This window comes from Zingiber officinale, chromosome 9A, assembly GCF_018446385.1.
Source record: "Zingiber officinale cultivar Zhangliang chromosome 9A, Zo_v1.1, whole genome shotgun sequence".
In the NCBI taxonomy this organism is placed as follows: Eukaryota; Viridiplantae; Streptophyta; class Magnoliopsida; order Zingiberales; family Zingiberaceae; genus Zingiber; species Zingiber officinale.
Window position 1 is genome coordinate 129,617,261 of NC_056002.1, and position 19,273 is coordinate 129,636,533.

At 39.3% G+C, this 19,273-nt stretch overlaps 4 protein-coding genes across 6 annotated transcripts; 2 read left to right on the forward strand and 2 right to left on the reverse strand.

The window, feature by feature from the left end:
* Positions 1-217: 217 nt before the first annotated feature.
* Positions 218-2,356, reverse strand: LOC122020049 (BAHD acyltransferase DCR-like). The gene has a single exon (XM_042577769.1). It carries the CDS (start codon positions 1,951-1,953, stop codon positions 478-480), a length of 1,476 nt encoding a protein of 491 aa, XP_042433703.1. The 5' UTR covers positions 1,954-2,356; the 3' UTR covers positions 218-477.
* A 6,993-nt stretch (positions 2,357-9,349) lies between these two features.
* LOC122021331 (transcription factor DIVARICATA-like) lies at positions 9,350-10,980 on the reverse strand. Its single transcript, XM_042579454.1, has 3 exons — positions 10,685-10,980; positions 10,131-10,576; positions 9,350-10,042 (listed from the first exon to the last, which is right to left on the reverse strand). The coding sequence occupies exons 2-3, from the start codon at positions 10,532-10,534 to the stop codon at positions 9,670-9,672; spliced, it is 777 nt and encodes a 258-aa protein (XP_042435388.1). The 5' UTR covers positions 10,535-10,576; positions 10,685-10,980; the 3' UTR covers positions 9,350-9,669.
* A 3,586-nt stretch (positions 10,981-14,566) lies between these two features.
* Positions 14,567-17,151, forward strand: LOC122020014 (eukaryotic translation initiation factor 3 subunit G-like). Of its 2 annotated transcripts, XM_042577710.1 has the most exons (3): positions 14,567-14,962; positions 16,009-16,571; positions 17,016-17,151. In XM_042577710.1, the coding sequence occupies exons 1-2, from the start codon at positions 14,635-14,637 to the stop codon at positions 16,542-16,544; spliced, it is 864 nt and encodes a 287-aa protein (XP_042433644.1). In that variant the 5' UTR covers positions 14,567-14,634; the 3' UTR covers positions 16,545-16,571; positions 17,016-17,151. The 2 variants fall into 2 exon arrangements, with proteins under 2 accessions (XP_042433644.1, XP_042433643.1); XM_042577709.1 differs by lacking the exon at positions 17,016-17,151 and having other exon boundaries at positions 16,009-16,679.
* Positions 17,152-17,166: 15 nt separating this feature from the next.
* Positions 17,167-18,881, forward strand: LOC122020016 (probable WRKY transcription factor 49). 2 transcript variants are annotated; one of them, XM_042577711.1, is made up of 4 exons: positions 17,167-17,269; positions 17,322-17,439; positions 17,512-17,649; positions 18,260-18,881. In XM_042577711.1, exons 1-4 carry the CDS (start codon positions 17,170-17,172, stop codon positions 18,744-18,746), a joined length of 843 nt encoding a protein of 280 aa, XP_042433645.1. In that variant the 5' UTR covers positions 17,167-17,169; the 3' UTR covers positions 18,747-18,881. The 2 variants fall into 2 exon arrangements, with proteins under 2 accessions (XP_042433645.1, XP_042433646.1); XM_042577712.1 differs by having other exon boundaries at positions 17,167-17,439.
* The last annotated feature ends 392 nt before the right edge of the window (positions 18,882-19,273 follow it).

Consider the following 19,273-nt stretch of genomic DNA (forward strand, 5'->3'; position numbering starts at 1 on the left):
ATATCAAGCATTTATTACACTATTTTTAAAAAAATAAAAAGTCTTTAATTATCAAAATCCTCCTTTTAAAAAAAATAATAAAAGAACACGTGTACTATATTTCTCATATTAAAAATACTTATTTTATCATACTAAATAAATTAGTTTTTACTAAAAATATTATCTATAGAATACTAAAATTACCAAAATTATTAAACCTTATCAAATCACTTGTAGCTATTAAATTTTATAGTAATTTTAATTCTATTAAAGTGATTTTTACAAATTAAAAACCTATAAATATCGACCAAAGTTGGAGCCCACAACTTAGTCTTCGTCTAATTCTTATTAGATTAGATGACAACAAAATCTACCGCTGGCAAAAGAGTGCTAACGCTTTCTGACAGTTGATGGCAGCTTTTTCCATTCCTGAACTGCCACGTCCAGGGGCGACTCATGGCGGCGGGCAGCGAACTCCGTCGGCGAGGCACGTTACTCCTATTCCACTTCCACGTAGCTCATGAATTCCTCGTCTTGCAGCAGGGCCACCATGGTGTCCGGAGCAAGGCACACCTCGAGCTCCACGCTTCCCCCTCCCGCCCGCCCCGGGAAAGCTGACATCTTTCCGTCGAACTTGTTGGCCCGGCCGCTGCGCACCGCCACCGGCAGCCCCCACCCGAAGTCGTTCCCCTCGTACATCGGGAAGCGGTTGGAGCTGCCCATGGTGAGCCCGGCGCCGTCCGGGTTGCCCAGCGGGAAGCAGCGAGGTGCCGCCTCCCAGTCCGACACCCCGCGACGCACCGTCTCGTCGCCGTGCGCGGCCACGCCGCGGTGGAGCAGGGCCGCCGACCAGCGGAGGTCCCGCGTGGACACCTCCCCTACTGTCGCCTGCGTCGGGATGCTTTGTATTGCGTTCCCGAAGTAGTTCGGCGCCACCGGTGGCGCCACACGGCGCCGGCAGTTGACCGCCATTCGGAACGTCGTCGTCGCCTCCGGCGGCAGCCGCTTCCGCGACCGCGTGACCGACCGCCACACCAGCGCGCAGGGCGACTGGAACGACGAAATCTCCTGCTTTTTTACCTCCGCCGCCACCGGCTTCTTGTCATGGAGTTGCTTCCCGCAAATCTCAGCCGTCGAATCGCCTCCGCCGCCTCCGCCACCGTTAGCCCTCGATTTGAGCGCGACAATCGCGTGGCGGCTAAACCTGAAGATGCGCTCCCGAAGCGGCGCTCCCACCGGGAACGTCACCTCGGGGCCACGCCCGCCGGGGAAACGCAGCACCGCCTTCGATTCGCCGAAGTAGTTCCGCCTGAAGTCCGGCGACACGGGGTGGTCCCCGCGGCATAGCTCCGCCCAAGCATTAAAGAAATTCCAGAACGAGGTCCCATCGACGACGGCATGGTTGACGGCGGCTCCGAGGAAAACCGCTCCGTCACCGAGCTCCGTAAGCTGAAAAGCGGCGAGCGGGCGGAAGTGGCCTTGGAAGCTGACGGCGCCATCGAGGGGGAAAAAACTCTTGACAGCCGGAGGCACGTCAGCGTTGGGCGGAAGCACGCCAGGCATCAACAGCGACGGAGCAACCGCATAGGAAAACTCAACGCCCGCGTCGTTGCACAGGATAACGACGCTTCCATCGGCGAGCGTGGCGAGGCGGCCGGCGAGCGCAGGGAACAGGGCGAGCGCGCGGGCGAGGGTGGAGACAAGGAGGGAGACGAGCGCTGGAGTAGCCATCGGCGGCGGCGTAAAAAAGAGACCTTTTTGGATGTACTGGCAGGACAGCATGGGAAGGTCGGACACCGACAGCCGTAGCTCGCCGAGCGCCGAAGCCCCCTCCGGCAACACCGTCCACTTCGACACGACATCAATTCCTCCGGCCGAAGAAGCTACCGCTTTGACGGACAAGGAAGAAGAAGAACAAGAAGAGGAGGCAGGCTTAGGAGTAGTAGCGAGGGGAAGGGTGGAAATGGGAGCCATAGCAATGAGTTCCCCGGAAAACTCTGCTACTCTGCTCCGGTGAATGGAAGAAGAAGCAGGGGAAGCGGTTTATAAAGGCCGAAGAAGAGGTGGTGGTGCATGCATTTGGCTGGCATACAAATCCTCCTAATCGGCATTTGGTGGATAAATTCATTGATTGCGGTTGAAGTGACAGACAGCGACGGATTTGGGGACTGCATTCATCAACAATTTCGTCGCATGTCAAGGACAAAAGCAGAGGATTGCTACAAGGTATTCCGCTACATGGAAGACGACTAAATCCTATGCATCAATGCCCGTAAAAGTTACTCTGTACCAGAAATACTTTGCCACAGGGACCCACACAGCCAACCCGGTTTGACCGGATCATCACTCGGTCGGATCTAGACGATCGGCACAAATTGATTGACCCAATTGACTCGTCCGAATGAGATATAGAAGGAAGTTACTATGTAATCATATGAGGTCGTTCTAAAGGGACGACTAAAGTGACAACTTCACCTTTCATCACAAACTATACCACCATGCTCCTCTCCTTGTTTCCTTTCCTTTCCTCTCAGATATACACAACACCAAGTATCAATTCGTACAGCACATTGAAGTGAAACGGCACATGGAAAACATTGCTTGGTAAACAATGGAACTATGCAGGTGTCCTCTCAAACCTTTCACTAGCAAGACAGCAAAAGCAAACAAAAACACACAGAATGGAAGGTCCCACCAACGATATAAGCACAAGATTCACAACTCGTTTAGTTTATCGCAAAAGCCAATCGAACGATAACATATAGCAAGAGGGCAGCCCTTAAGGTTCTAAAATGAACTAAATGTTAATGAGTAAATTTGATGTTCTACTTAATAATAAAAGTTTATTTACATTTGTTTAATACTCATAAAGTTAATTTATATATTCAATTTATTAATATTCATGACCAAAGATTGTGAACTCTTCCGGAATAATATTTATAAATAATGTTCACAAATAAAATTTTTAATCATGTTTATCAATAAAATAAATAAATAAATAAACTTTTAAAATGAACAAATAAGTATGTATTATCAATCTTAACAACTAATCAAATAAATTTAAAATTGTAAAATTTTTAAACAATCAAATCACCTTAAACTGAGAACTCAGATATCATCTAAATGAATCAACTTTAAGCTCATAAAAAAGAAATCAAGTCTAATAACAATCATTTCAATAGTTTGATTTATTTTAGACCCTCGTCTAGATGTAAAAGGTGGAAGGGACACATTCTTTCAAAGTCTTTTTAAACTTCGTTTTTTCAAAGCATCAACTAGTAATTGCACAAGAAAAAGATGGAGGATGAGTCTCAACACATCTCTCCTAAGTAGACAAAATCAAGGGAGCCCATCCAAGGTCGGTAGAAATTTGGACAAATCTAATCAAAACCCTAAACACTTTAGGTCAAATTGTAAGACTAACTCGATCAACCTTAATCAAATTTGATCTTCTTGTAGTAATCTGGATTTGGGGTATGATCCCAAATTGAGGGGCACAAATTTGAACTTCTTGTAGTAATTTGGGTTTGGGGTATGATCCCAAATTGAGGGGCAAGTTGCCTGGAGTCCCTAACGAATCACGGTGAGTTAGACTAACAAATCTAAAATGACATGGCCTTTCATTGAGTCGCAAACACATGGCACACAATCTACAACCACAGCCCTTTCAAAGATAAGCCGATACATGAGAAAAAAAGAAGGGGGGGAAAAAGTACCTTATGAGGTCTGCATTTCGGTTGCATCAAAACAAAGCATGGAGTCTTCTCTAAACATCAATATGTGGGAGCCAGTTTATGCTGCAGGAAAAATTTGAACCACAAAGAGGTGGGTCAAGGAGATTTTTCTCACAGCACAAGACGATACGAAACAAAAGAATTGAAAACAAAAACACGTTGTTTTGTTCACATACGAATCGAGCAATATTAGATCGGTACAGTGACAGAATACAAGGAAATGCAATGCATGAGGAAGGTAAATGTACAGAACGATATTCATTGACGAGGCACAGCTTGGTCAGAGCTGTGTAAACTAAAAGGGATGAAGCATAGTCAGAGCTACCTACACCATTCATCTGTGGGTTGAGTAGATATGTCAACCAGCCGTTATCGAGTATGGCATGGGCCCGCTGGAGGGGCCCCATGAACTTTCTATGTCGCGCTCGGTCTAATACGGCTCCAAACGGATTGTACTGAACCATCCCGACCCGAAGCTTGGTCGGGCATGGCATAACGCAATCCAATCTTTAGCGGGTTATATTTATGATGGATGATCTACTTGTTTGACACTCCTAGTGTTGAGGTTATAAGTGTCCCATATACCACTGAATGAGACTAGCTTATTAGAATTTATTGTGCAATCAAATCAAATCTAGTGCCTCCAAAATGTAGAATAGCCATCACCATAAAATCCAGTACTAAATACGACAAAATGAAATGAGGGATTCCTGATTTCGTTGAATCTTATTACACTCAAAAGTTTACTTTTACCAAAGTCCATCATGGAAGAATCAAATTAGGTTAATATCTATTTCAGGCAAGAAAGCCAACTCTCAGTGTTTTTCATGTTTCAGCCATGAATTCTGACCTCATTGGATATCTAGCAATTAGACTCACTTACTCATCAAGAAGTGAAAATCCCCCTAAACAAAAGGAAATAAGAGATTATTTTAGGTCCATAACCCTTTAGCCATGTTCTCATGTTCTAAAGTTGTGATAAGAAAAGAAGCCTTCCACTCTTCAGAAAAAAGGTATGATCAATCACACTAAATGCACCAACTAAAGAATGCATGTATCTGAATACTTCCAGGAGCGATATGATTATAGCCCATGCTTACAACTGGAAATTATAACTATTTGATAAATAAGATTAAAAAAAGAAGTTCGAAACCATCATCTTTTTTTGGTACCTTGCTTCACATGTTCTATGGCATAAGTGTTTGATAGCCCTACTAATGAGATAGTAAGTTAGTAATCATCCTCCTTTTTTTGGGTAAGCTACGTGTATAGGCTTGGCCCGATTAATCTTGGAGGTAGACGGCCTTCCCCCGTTCACCTACCGAGTAAATCTAAAGTATAGCTTATGCACACTCAGAAGCCAACATCTAGGATTCTTGTCTCATTTGGGATTCGAACCTTAGTCCTCTTATCATTCCTCTGAGTGCTTTACCACAACATCATCCTCTTCTTTTGGTACCTTCCTTAGCATGTCCTATCCTCCTTTTTTAGGTAATTGACATGTCTAGGCTTGGCCCGACTAATCCTGGAGGTAGACAACCTCCCCCCTAGATATTCGTCCCATTTGGGATTCAAACCCTGGTCCTCTTACCATTCATCTAAGTGTTTTACCACAACACCATCATCTTCTTTTGGTACCTTGCTTAATATGTCATATCCTCCTTTTTTGGATAATCTACGTGTCTAGGCTTCGCCCGACTAATCCTGAAGGTAAACAGCTTTTCTCCCTAGTTCACCTATTGGGTAAATCTAGAGTATAACTTATGCACACTCAGAAGTCGACCTCTAAGATATTCGTCCCATTTGGAATTCAAACCCTGGTCCTCTTATCATTCCTCTAAGTGTTTTACCACAACACCGAACTCGTGTGTGGGGGCAGTAATTAGATAGTAAGTCAATAATCATCCTACCTTTGATAGCATACTTAACTTTCATTGCTTAAAAGATGAGCCGCTTCTCAACTAGAGGCTATAGGAAGTTAGAAACCATCCTACTTTTGGTGTCACGCTTACATGCCTTTCAATATGAGTGCTTCTAAGAAGCGTGATGAATCTAATAAGAAAGGAAGTCCACAGTTATCCTACTTTGGTGTCATACTTAACATACCTTAAGACATGAGTTCTTCTTTGAGGATTGATGAATACCTTAAGTAGAACTAGCTCGATTCAATCAAGATACAACTAGTAATGGAAAATATTATGATTGTTTTCATGACAGATCAAAAGTAAGCCATCAATTCATTAATTAGGTCGGGACCATACCTATCAGGCGTTCCGTCGAACAGCTATCGGGCAGCATGGATGTTTCCGTTCCGTGAGCCGCCGCCTCATACACACGAGTCATACTCTGATACTCATAACCCAACCCAAAAAAAAGCATGAAGTTTGCGACAAAAACCTGCGTCTTTCTCCATCCCCGCGTCCAACTCAAGGCCGGTGAGCAACGTTCCTCTCAGCCATTTCGTCGAACAGATAACGGGCAGCGTGGATGCTGCCGCTTCGAGGCTCCGGCGGCGGTGAGGCAGGCGTAGAGCTGGTGGTGGAAGGTTGGGAGAAAAGGTTCATACAGTTGGACCGATGGTTCATGGAGAGCTGGGCTTTGGCTTTTGGGCTTTGGGTTTTGGGCTTTAAATTAACCCTGTTTGATGCATATCTTATTGGATCGGTCTCTATCTGTCCCCCTCAACCCCTAATTCTGCATCCGCCTACCCGTTTACGACCATCGACATTCGGCAAAATTACTGAAGTGTTTATTTTAAGTTTCATATTATCCAAAACTTTGAAAATACTCGAATCATATATCTGATGCTCATTTTTCCACTCCGCTCTCGCTGATTTAATTGTTACCATACTAATCGATTTGGTACGTATCTGATACTTAAAAAAAGATTTTAGTCGATTGCTTTAAAATCTTTTAAAAAAATGTGATAAAAATATTTATCATTCAATTGATATTTAAGGATATGAATCTAATTTAAAAAATTTAGGGTCAAAATTGACCAATTAACCTAGAGAGTCAGAATGAATGATATGAAGCAAGGTCATATATACTCATCTAGTTCTCTTAATTATATTTATACTCTCAAATATTAATTAGATATATTATTATGAGAGCAACCAATTTTTAAACATAAATTAAATTTTTCAAACACATTTATATTCAAAAAATTATTATTCTTAATATGCTGTATAGAAATGATGTTTAATGACATGGATATAATCAGAAGAATTAGACGAATACATAAAACCTAATTTAATATCATTTCGAACTCTCTTGGTCCAACAGTCGATTTTGTCAAAATTGACTCATGGACCCAAAAGAACCAAACTAACATATAGAACTTAGTTCCATGTCATTTCAAATTCTCTCGGTCCATCAGTTTGTTTTATCAAAACTAGTTGATGAATCTAGAAAGCTCAATCATCTTCTCCACGAAGGATCATCATTACTTTCATGGTTTGAGCCTCCCCTCAAACATCTGATCACTCTTGACCTGTTCCGGACCTCCTCGTAAGCATCCTATCACTTTTGACTTGCTCCGAGCCTCCCCTCAATTTCATTCAAGGTTACCCCACATGGCATCTGGTTTGAATCATACCTCTGATATCATTTGTTGTGTCGAAAAGAATTTACATATCTCCATAATAGTATGATATTATCCACTTTGGGTATATGCCCTCGTGATTTTATTTTTAGGCTTTACCTAAAAGGTCTCATACCAATAAAAATATTTTCATCATTTTAAACTCATGATCTTTTCCATGTCTATCCAATATGAAACTTTAATTATATTCCCAACAATAAGATTCTATATGCTCATCTAATTTTTCTGATTATATCAACATCCTCAAACATTAATTCAATTCATCGTATTAAGAGCAACATTTTTTTAAACACAAATTAAATTTTTTTCCAATTGATTGTTATAGTGTAGAAATCGATTCGGTATGTTTCTGTAACCATGAAGAGTAACTTTAATTGATTGCTGCAGTATAACAATTAATTAAAAAATCTTATTTGTATTTAAAAAATTACTACTCTCAATATGACATATGAAAATAATGTTTGAGGATATGGATATAATCAAGAGAATTAAACGAGTACATATGATCTTATTCTATCATTCCGAGATTTTTAGGTCTATCAACTGATTTTCGATCAAAATCAACTAATATACCTAGAGAGCTCCAAATAATATGGAATTAGACTCTATGTATTCATGTAGTTCTCCTGATTTTATCTATACCCTCAAATATTAATTCAATATACCGTATTGAGAGCAATGAATTTTTTATTATAAACAATTTTTAAATTATTTTTTTATTAAAAAATTAATCAATTGTTATATTATAGCAATCGATTAAAAAAAATTATCACAAAAACATACTGAATCGATTGCTACACTATAGCAATCAATTTGGCAGTAGAAACGAATGAAGAGAGGGCAAAATGAATATCTTGTTACCTATGCAATTTTGGTAATACGAAACTTAAACTACTGGTTCAATAATTTACCGATGAACATTCATTGTTTATGCGAAATAGATGAATACTCAATTCATTTAAGTTTGATTTAGATTAAATTAAGTTAACTTACATATGAGAAACGGAATCAAATGCACTAATAGATGTCCATAGCAAAGTTCAAAATCTCAAACCATCTTAAAATTGTTAACATTTGATAGAACTATACTATTTTGATTCCAATGGTATTTTTGACATACAATGCAATAGCAAATTTACAGAGAAAAGACGATAAACAAAAAAAAATGCATTATTATTTTAATTCATCTTGTAATTGGTGCATACTCATCGACAAATTGGCACATATACTATAAATTACTTATTCAGGCAATAACAAATTTTAATAACTTAATGAGACGAGATTTAATGAAAGATTGGCAAAAGTTAAAAGGAATTTTTAATAACTTAATGAGACGAGATTTAATGAAAGATTGACAAAAGTTAAAAGGAAGTCCTTTTTCCTTAAATCATGGGGGTTTTATCCAATTGCCCTCCACTATCATTCAGTGTTGTTGGTAATATTATCTCTCGTCTAAATCCTGAGTCAGGTGTATTGTAATCGTTATTATAACATATACTTAACCTTTAATCTATTCAAAAATATTCATATTGTAGTAATTACGTTTTCATAATTACTACAATGTAAGTTCAATCTACTCATCTAACATTCACATTGAAGTAGCTATAAAATTATAGTTCTTATAATACAGATTCAACTTGATCATCTAACATTCACATTGTAACAGTTATAAAATCGTAGTTGCTACAACATATATAATAGCTACAAATTTATAATTATTATAATGCGTCCAACCGGTTCAGAATCTAAACAGGAGATTTAAGCGAGAGATAATAATGAAATCAATATTGAAGAGGACGATTAAATATTGGAGTGTAGTGAAAAAAAAAATCAAAAGGGACGTTCAATTCACTTCACTTTTTTTTCGTGATTTAGAATATTTTTGCCCAACATTGAATGATAATCTCAATTCTCAACTACAATGATCAATGAGCTGGATTTGGCCATCACTTCACTTCCATTTATCAAATCGCCATTAAAGCATGTTGCTGCCATGCAATCGACAGCTCATGATCAATCCAAATCATTCTAATTGTTCTGAAATATTCTGAAATATGAATGCATTCTTCCATCAATGAACTGAAATGGATGATACATAGAGGAGAGAATCCAAAGACAAGAAGTTGGTCAATGGCTTGACTCTTAACCAGATTTCACCAGACTTTGACTCTTCGCAGGCTCTTCCATCAGCAAATAAACAAGATGTGTTCATAGCACACAAAGAAAACCACCAATCCATAGTAGCCATATTCACCAAGACAGTGTTGCTCGATGTAGAAGTATAATCTTCGGCGACAAGACGAGATGTAGAAGTTGAATGTGCATTCTCATCAGCCTTTGGAAGTTCAGATTTCATTCAGTCTTAGAACTCTGAGGTTGTGTTCTGAACTGAGTCTGCACAAACTGATTGCTCGATGGATGACTTGCTACTTCACCGAGCTGATCTGAATCGACAACGGTAGAGAATTGGCTCGACAAAGTCGGTGTGGTGATAGTAGTAGATGGCTGAGATGATGGTGAGGGAGGCCTAGTGTTATCGGGCAAGTCCACGGTAGTGATGTCGTGTATGCTCGACCTCTTCTTGTCTTTGCTGCCGGAGTTGAGCCGGATGAAGTACTTTTGCGCGTGGCTGGCCACTTGTGTAGGGGTCCTGGTGACGACGAAATTGCGCGATATGTTTCTCCAATCGCCTTTGCCATACTTCTTTAGGCCAAGCAAAAACAACCTAAAGAATTCAAATAGAGATTTACATTGAAGGTTGGTTGAGGCGTTGATACAAACACATTGTGAGCACCAAAATTGAAGACCCTTGCCTGTGCTCCTGTTCAGTCCAGGGAACTCCTTTCTTCCTCTCCTGATCGGATCCTCTGCCACCGGATCGCTTGCCGGCGACGAAGTAGGGTTCATAATGCCTCTCCCAGTTCAAGGTAAAAGACGAAGAAGCGGCGCCGGAGAAGAGAGGGCAGGGGAAGCGGCCGGCCTCGATGTCGCTCACGTCGTCGACCAACTCCCGGTAATGGCTGACCACGTCGCCGATCGTCTTCCCGGGGATCAAAGCCGCCACCTTTTCCCACCGGTCGGGCACGTCGGCGTCGAACTCAGCCAGGGCGTCCTCGAACAGCTTGTTTTCCTCCGGCGTCCACTTCCCGTTCCTACCATCACCATCCTCACCGACCAACCAATTCGGAAGCACATCCGCCCACCTTCTGGCCATCATCTCCCAAAAACCCTACCGCAAAATCCCAACTCGATGCGATGCCTTCTCAAATCACAACGACAATTCAATCGGAAACGAGCGATTCGATGAACAAGTAGAAGAATGATGATCGAAAGCGATGAAAAAAAAGGCAAAGGCGAAAGATTCGACCTTTGTGGTGGATCTACCAATCCATCGCTTTCGATCCGCCCGCTCAGCGATCGAGGAAGAACACAGGCCAAGAGGCGAAACTTAAAGCTTACTCTTCCATCGCCACTGCCATTGGCGCATATCAAAATCAACAAGCACAATAATGATCTGACCTAATTGTTCTTGTCTTTTCTTCGCTAAAACCAGCCAATCACTTCTGGTCCTCGAACAATCAAACAAGCCTATTTGTCGATTTCATTGTTGTGTTCTTGATCTGAAGCAGTAAAAGATTGAATCGTGCAGGGCATTGAAAGAGACTTACACCTTGAGAACAGGGGAATCCATGTCTGTTTGGGAGTGGTGAGGGAAGGGTGGGAAGGGGAAACTTTGAACTTGTTTGAAAAAAGGTGAGGAACTGAAAAGAAACATAGAGATTGATGAGCTTGCCCGTGAAAAAGTAAGGATGCAGTTGGTTTGCACTGTTTTTATTTTTTATTTTCTGGAAAATACGGGTTTTCTAGAAAATAGAAAATGATTTTTTGTCATTCTCTGTTTTTCTAGAAAACGATAGTCAATTTTTTAAAAAACGCGCGTGAAAAACGCAAACCAAATCCGTTTTTTAGAAAACGCGCGTTTTCCAGAAAATGAAAATAGAAAACGTACCAAACGCCCCCTAAGATTTTCTTATAACCGAATTTAAATGATAAATTCAATTAATTTTATTCACTAGCCTTGGATGATTGATCTATCTCACAAAAATTTATTTATTGATCATCAAAATAAGGAGACCAAAAAAATCTAGTATCCTTTAGAGTAGGAAAGATGAAGGGAATTAACTTTTTTTACTTCAATCTTATTTCTATTTTAAAATATTAATTTCTAATCAAATAAATGTCTAACTTCTAATTTAAAAAGTTAAAATATTTTTATAACTTTTATATTTAACTCTCAGTTCACTCTCTTTCCTTTCAAAGAAGTTAATTTAATGAACTTTCATCTCTCCCAAATAAAAAGAATATAAATTTTTGATTCCCCTCTTTCTCTTTCCATTAATGAACATTTCTCTCGCACCATTAAAACATATCATTAGAGACCCAATTAAGTTTTCAGGACGTAACATAGCTGGGGACACATGGTTTCATGGTCAAAAGGTCCAGGGTTCGATCCTCGGAATGTCATTATCTGGGGTTAGGGTACCGATTATGCACTTTCAACTGTGTACTTACATTTACCTCCCTCTATATCCGTAGGATCGACTCCAGAGGGACCGCTGATATGACGGTTCCACATTTTTTTTTAATTAGAGACCCAATTAATCTTCCCCAAAAAAATTAGAGACCCAATTAATACTAAAGGTGAGCAGTCCTCCCCTAGATTTGTCCATCGAATACATTGGGAAGTATTTTATACATGACTATAGAGATCCCCAAGTCCCAAACCGAGTACTCGAACTCATCTTAATCTACTTGTTCTTGTTGTTCTTGGTGTGTGGTGGGACCAATTATTGTTCATCATTAGCTCTATTTATGTCAGTTCAATATTTTCATAATTGAATCAAATGTTTTGATGGGTCACACTAATTTAACCATGGAATTGATAGAGAAATATACTTAGCTTGTGTCAAATGTTCATGAGAAATTTAGTGATCAACTCGGTAATAAGTTGTTTATATTCGTTCAATATACACAATGTCAATTAAATGAACAATCTTAAAAAGTTTATTAAACTAAATGAAAATTTTAAATATATTTATATTCATTTTATTAATATTCATAAATCAAGATTGTGAATTGTGAATTGTGAATTACTCATGAATAATATTCACAAACAAAGTTTATGAACTATGTAATTAACAAAACTAAATAAATAAATAAAAACTTTTAAAATAAATAAATAAACTTATATTATGTAGCTTAACAACCAAATAAATAAGTTTAAAATATAAAAAATTCAAAAAACAAAACAAGCTTAATTTAAATGTTCGATAATATATAAATGAAGTAAGCTTAAACTTATAAAAAAAATATCAAATTTACTAATCATTTCAATGACTTGATTCATTAGATTCTACTCAGCTTAGCTTAGTTATTTTTATTAAACAAATTTGAACATTATAAAATTTGGTTTAGCCTGATTCATTTACTTATTATATATTTAATTATATTTAATTATTATTATTATTATTTATTTAATATGTATATTTATTATTGTTCATGTTCATTTTTTAAATATAAAGAAAAAAATATTAGTTAATGAAGTGATAATAATGTTGATGGCTGATTATTTAGTGCTTCATGTGGAAGTTCAAATTATTGAGATTTTTTAAGGTAAAAAAAACATGCCTCATTCAAGACAAATGAATTAAATAATATTTTTTTATTTAAAATAAAGCTATGTGATAGAAACAACACAAAGAACAAAAGCAAGCTCATATTTTTAAGAAAATAATTTAATTAAAAAACTTTGTCGAAGCTTTATTAATTGATTAATAGTCGGAATATAATAATAAATTATCTATAAATAGTAAGAGAATTTGCTGCATGAAAGCACGAGGAGTGGGCCCATTCCATAAAAGGAAGGCATCTTTCAAAGCCTGAGCCCAGATCAAATATTCAAATCACTCCATTTAGTTGGGAGACGAGCACAATTAATATGTAAATTTTCATGTTACCTCAGTTTATTTATTTATTTATTTATTTTTCTCAGCATTACTCTCATAGTTTTAAAATTATCAAAGTATCCTCAGAAGATATTATTTTACCCTCGACCACTATTTTTATTGACCAAAATAACAATGTTATTGATCACTGAAATGTTAAATTTTTTGATAAATTTAAAGAATTTCAAAATTGATGAAACTCAACTGTCAACTATCTTTATAGTTTTATTTTTTTGTTTTTTTCCTTCTAAATATCTCATTCTTTGCGATGACTAATCATAGAGATAATGATTTGGTCTTATAAAAAATTTTCAATTTAGAAAGTATAGATGAATCTTGACCGGCTATATAGTATTATGAGTGATTTGAACACTGTAAATATATAATACGTAGGGTAAAATATTCAAATATTCGTTGCATGAGAGTCCATCTTATTACAGGGAGGAGGTATAATTATCTCTATAATTTTTTTTTAGTTCCATAAAAATTTTTCATCGACCATCAAAATAAATCAAAAAATACTTATAGAAATCAATAACATGGTTAGAATTATCATCTCACTAACAAAAAAATCTTTACAATAGGTTATATTCAACCCTTCACTGTTACCAGGCAACTTTCTCTATAATTGATCAATATGAATGTTAAGAAATTCTTATTAGATCTCTAGGCCCAAATTACAAATTCATTACTTTATTATAAAAAAATTCAATTATTACCCCTACCTTCACCATTAATACCTTGTATATCTTACTTTGTGCGTGCCCATTGCCCATCCTACATATCCATTATTAAATGTAGCGTGGGGATGACCCTATATTTATAGGTCTCCCCCACATGAGGGAAGGAAAAGTAATTTAATCAAAAGTTTAAAACCATAAAGCATAAAAATAATCTAACCAATTTCCCACTTGTTTTCTTTATTATATTGTAGTTTTAAAAGTTAGCCATTGGAACCTTGCTCACAAACAATTTATCAATAATTCATTTTATAAAAATGTTCTTACTTTATACAATTTATTATTTATCAAATTGAAGGGTGAAATTGCTTGATGGCCCGATCGAATGAACACTGGTTCGGTTTGTTTGGTCCCCGACTTCGTGACATTATTAATGGGCTGGCTATTTCATTACATATACTAGATCTGATCAGAATCGGCCCAATTGAGTCTATCATTAAGGCCTAATAAAGCTTTCTTTGGCCCATTTAAATTACACAAAAGGCCCATTGATGTATCAACGCTACATGAGCACCGGGGGCCTGCACTTTTAGGGCAGTAGCCGTGTAGGGCACAAGGGCGACGAGCGGAGGATGGCGGTGAGCATGGGGAAACTTCGCTGGGGGGAGCTCGAGGACGACGCCGAGGATCTTGATTTCCTGCTGCCTCCGCGCGTCGTGATCGGGCCGGACGAGAACGGGGTGAAGAAGGTGATCGAGTACCGGTTCGACGACGCGGGCAACAAGGTGAGGGTGACGACGACGACGCGCGTCCGCAAGCTCACGCGCGCACGCCTCAGCAAGCGCGCTCTCGAGCGCCGGTCGTGGCCCAAGTTCGGCGACGCCGCCCACGAGGACGTCGGTGCCCGTCTCACCATGGTCTCCACCGAGGAGATCCTCCTCGAGCGACCCCGCGCTCCGGGTTCGACACTTCCTCCTACTTTCCTCGTCTTCTCTTTATTCCGTTTTAATCGCTTTGGATGTCCATTGATTTGCATCTCTTGGTGAACCCTATTTTTTTCCCCCATTAAGACAAGGAGTTGATTTACTTTTATTTGCGGTAAAGTTAGGTCATGCCAGTTTCCTGGATCTACATACAATGCAAGTTCGCATCTTTAGGTCTCTGCTCTGTGCCATCTCTTGAACCTATTCTTGTTGTTTGTTCAAGAGGTCTGGCTGATCGAAGCAGATTAACCAATCTTGAGACCTTGATTTCTGCAAAAAAAGATCATCTTGGTTCTTCTCTACTTAACCGGATTAAAGTTTTAGTATTATGGTAACAATTTTAGCAGACAATTGTTGGTATGCAGCCTTTAGATTCAGTGCTCACTAGCAATTTTAACTTTAAGCAGTGTTTTTAAAACCAGAGGCCGCTTAAACTGGAACCGGAGGCCAATCTAACCCAGTTAAATTGTTCAGTTATTCTGATTGAACTAGATTGATAACCAGTTCAATTGGAAAACCTCAAACAGGGGCGTGGTCCAGGTCTCCAAACACACTAAAAAATATTATCATATCAAGTATCTTTGTAGTGATTTGGCATTTATTTGAAGGAGTGTTTCATAATATTTCTACTGGGAGTTAGTATTAGCATGTATATATGTTAGCTAACATGATGTAGTCTGTGTTTTGTGTTAGGGCTTTTCGTCGTATATTTAGAATGATATGAACAACACTAAAGTTAGATTTTCTTGTTGGCAGTAGGCAATTGGTCATGTTTATCATCTATAGCTCAGAAACATTTGTTTGGTTAGACTCTGAAGGTTTGTGGCTTAAACAATTTTTAGCTCGCTTGTCCATGACCTAACCTTGTGTAAATGGGATGTTCAAGAGGATACAATCATATCTTGTTGGATGATTTGTTGTAGTAATCAGTGAGTCGTGTATATTGTTTTTCTGTCAGCAGTATTAGGGTAGCTTCAAATGTTTTCTAGTTTTCTTTGTTTATATGATCGTCTTCCTAAACAGGCAGCAAAGCGGACGAACCGAAGGCTGCAGGTGATCCATTTGCTGCCATGGGCAAAGCAGGCGCTGTTCTGATGGTTTGTAGAACTTGCGGTAAGAAGGGTGATCACTGGACATCCAAGTGCCCATACAAGGACCTGGCTCCGCCGACCGACACCTTCCTTGACAAGCCCCCAGGTGCTGAAGCTGCAGCCTCTCCTGCTGGCCCCGGGAAGAACACGTATGTGCCACCCAGTATGAGAGCTGGTGCAGAGAATCGTGGGACAGAGATGAGGCGCCGTAACGATGAGAACTCTGTTCGTGTGACCAATCTATCAGAAGACACCCGGGAGCCGGACTTGTTGGAACTCTTCCGTACTTTTGGCCCCGTGACTCGAGTCTATGTTGCTGTGGACCAGAAGACCGGAGCCAGCCGAGGATTTGGCTTCGTCAACTTTGTCAACCGGGATGATGCGGAGAAAGCTATCAACAAGCTTAATGGCTATGGCTATGACAATCTTATCCTACGAGTTGAATGGGCAACTCCAAGGCCAAATTAATCGGGTGAGCCAGGTGGTTCTCAAGAGGTGAATCTCGTTAGCTATCTTCTCATGGAAACAATGCTAGTTTGCGACTTAATCTTATTTCTAACAATCTTTAAGTTCTCCTGGCTTATACAATTCATTATCGATCAATGTTTTTTTACCATGCTTGCAAGCTGCATTAGACTAACCACAGTTCTTCAAACTCCAATGACATTAGACTAACCACAGTTGAATTAGGAAGTTGGTTATCAATCGAGATGCTAATTAAGCTTAATTACTCTTTAAAGCGAAGGGAAAGACAAGTGATTAATTTGGAGAAACTGATAGAGATTAGTGTGTAATTAGGTGTGAGGAGTTAATTACCTGATTCCTTCTTGCCAGTGGTGGTTGATTGGGGGAAGAGAAGAGACATTAAACCTACCCCACTGCTGTGCTTTAGGGCAATGGAGAAAGCAACTCAACTTACCATTTTTAGTCACCTCCCAGGAAATGAAGGGGCTCACAACCCATTGAAAGGCCTCCACGATCATCTTCTCCGATCTCGATTCAGTAATACTTTTGAGGTTCACCACTGCATTATTGAGTTGCCACTCTCGGATGCATTTGATTTGGTAATACTTTAGAGGTTCACCACTGCATTATGGAGTTGCCACTCTCGGATGCATTTGCTCAAGTAAAGAACACTGATTCATTCGACAGTCTGGTGCTCATCATCGGTTCCGTAAAGATCCCACAAGGCACTCATGAGAGAGCTCCTAAATGTCGCACCGGCTGGCAAATCCGAACCAGGAGCTCATGAATCAGTCATCAACAAGCTCATCTCTGCAGTTTACTCCGGACCGACAATCCAAGACATAGAAAGCGCATTGTCTGCGACCTTTCAACCCGAGCATTCCTTTCCGTCTCCACGGTGAAGATACCTGAACTCGATGCATTTCCATTTTGATCCGAGTTTGTGTGCTAGAGGGATGAATGCCTGCAGGTTGCCTGCACCAGAGAAGAGCTTTGGGAAGACGGAGAACAAGCGTACGCTTCTGATGAAGGCTCGCGGGATAGCGGACGATGGTTACAAGTGGAGAAAGTACGGGCAGAAGTCCATCAAGAACAGCCCCAATCCAAGGTGTGTTTCCAAATCGCTTTAGCTCTTTTCGTTAGGAACAGGTTGGCCATTTACCTCGTCCAATTTTTTTTAGATAAACCAAAACAATAGTAAGAGAATTCATAGGAGTAAATGATCTATAGGATTAAACTACCTTGTAAAATGTTGGAGAACAAAATATATCGATATATAACATACAACAACTCCTGACTAAATACTCAATTTTCATCTCGATCGAATCTGAAAACCTTTTCGCATTATTTCAGTTTTACAACTCATCATCCAAGGCTTCTTTCAAGCCTTACTCTTTATTATTACGACAAACATTTCCTCATCATAAACTCGCAAAGTCGGCACTTATACAAGGATCCTTCCTACAAGAATTTACTCGGCAATATCCCCAAAACGATACATTGCTTACAAGCCTTTACACACCATTACTGTATCGGCAAGCATGTCCCTATCGTCGAAACTCATTAGTTTTCCAAATCGATACGAGGCTTCTTCAGTTCCCTGGATGTTCATTTCCTTTCACCTAGATTTTGCATCGACTCCCTTAAAATAGAAACATTCTGCTGACATTGATGGAAGAGGAAAAGTAAATTCTAATTACATCTATCGGTGGCTACAGGAGTTACTATCGATGCACCAATCCACGTTGTAACGCCAAGAAGCAAGTCGAGAGGTCCTTGGAAGATCCAGAGATGCTCCTAGTCACCTACGAAGGTCTCCACCTGCATTACACCTCACATTACCTCCTACCTCCGCCCCAACAATGCGCAAACAAGCCAAAACTCCGGATGACGAGCATTCCTGCTGAGGCTCGAGATCGTGCTATGAAGGAGTCCCCGGCGCTAGGACCCCTGATCTTACCAGAACACAAGAGTACCCACATTGCAGATGACAGTATGCAGACACTCTTGGAGGATGTCACGCGAGCGTCGGAAGGGCTGCTGGAAGATGTCGTGCCCTTGCTGGTGAGGAAGCCATGCGATCCAGCCAACTATCCGCACGAGTACAATCTTTCATCGGAAGAATATTCCCTGTCGTCTTCCACCCCTACATGGAGCCCTAACTCTTCTTACCTCGACTTTGATATACTTTCAGGCATTCTGTGAGCTATGATATAGACTATATATATAGCAAATTGGATATCGGAAGTCAGAATGTGATGTACCTGTAATGTAAATCAGCAAATGTATAATATGCTTATATGAATTACAAATTTACGATATACATATATCGTTTAAATCCTTTAGTATCAATTTAAGACATTTACTCATTTACACATCCATCTTATTATCCTTATCTCGGTTAACTGTTCGCAAATTTCTTGATACTCAGATCCATAGTCTAAGTTTGATGCAAAATTGAGGTTGAAATGTTAAATGTATTGATCCCTAAAAGAAAGGGCAATTTACTGAACCTTGAACAAATTTCACTATTATCCAAATTTTAAAATACCCAAATTGTGTAGCGTATTTCTGAAATATCCCTCCTAATTTTCTCTAGGTCCATTATCCAATTTCGAATCTAGAGATCTTCAAATCATTTTGAATCAAAATTAATGTACTCTTAAAAGTCTCCTTAATGTATTTATACTCTTATATCTGAATTCGATAGAACAGTACATTTTTAAACATCT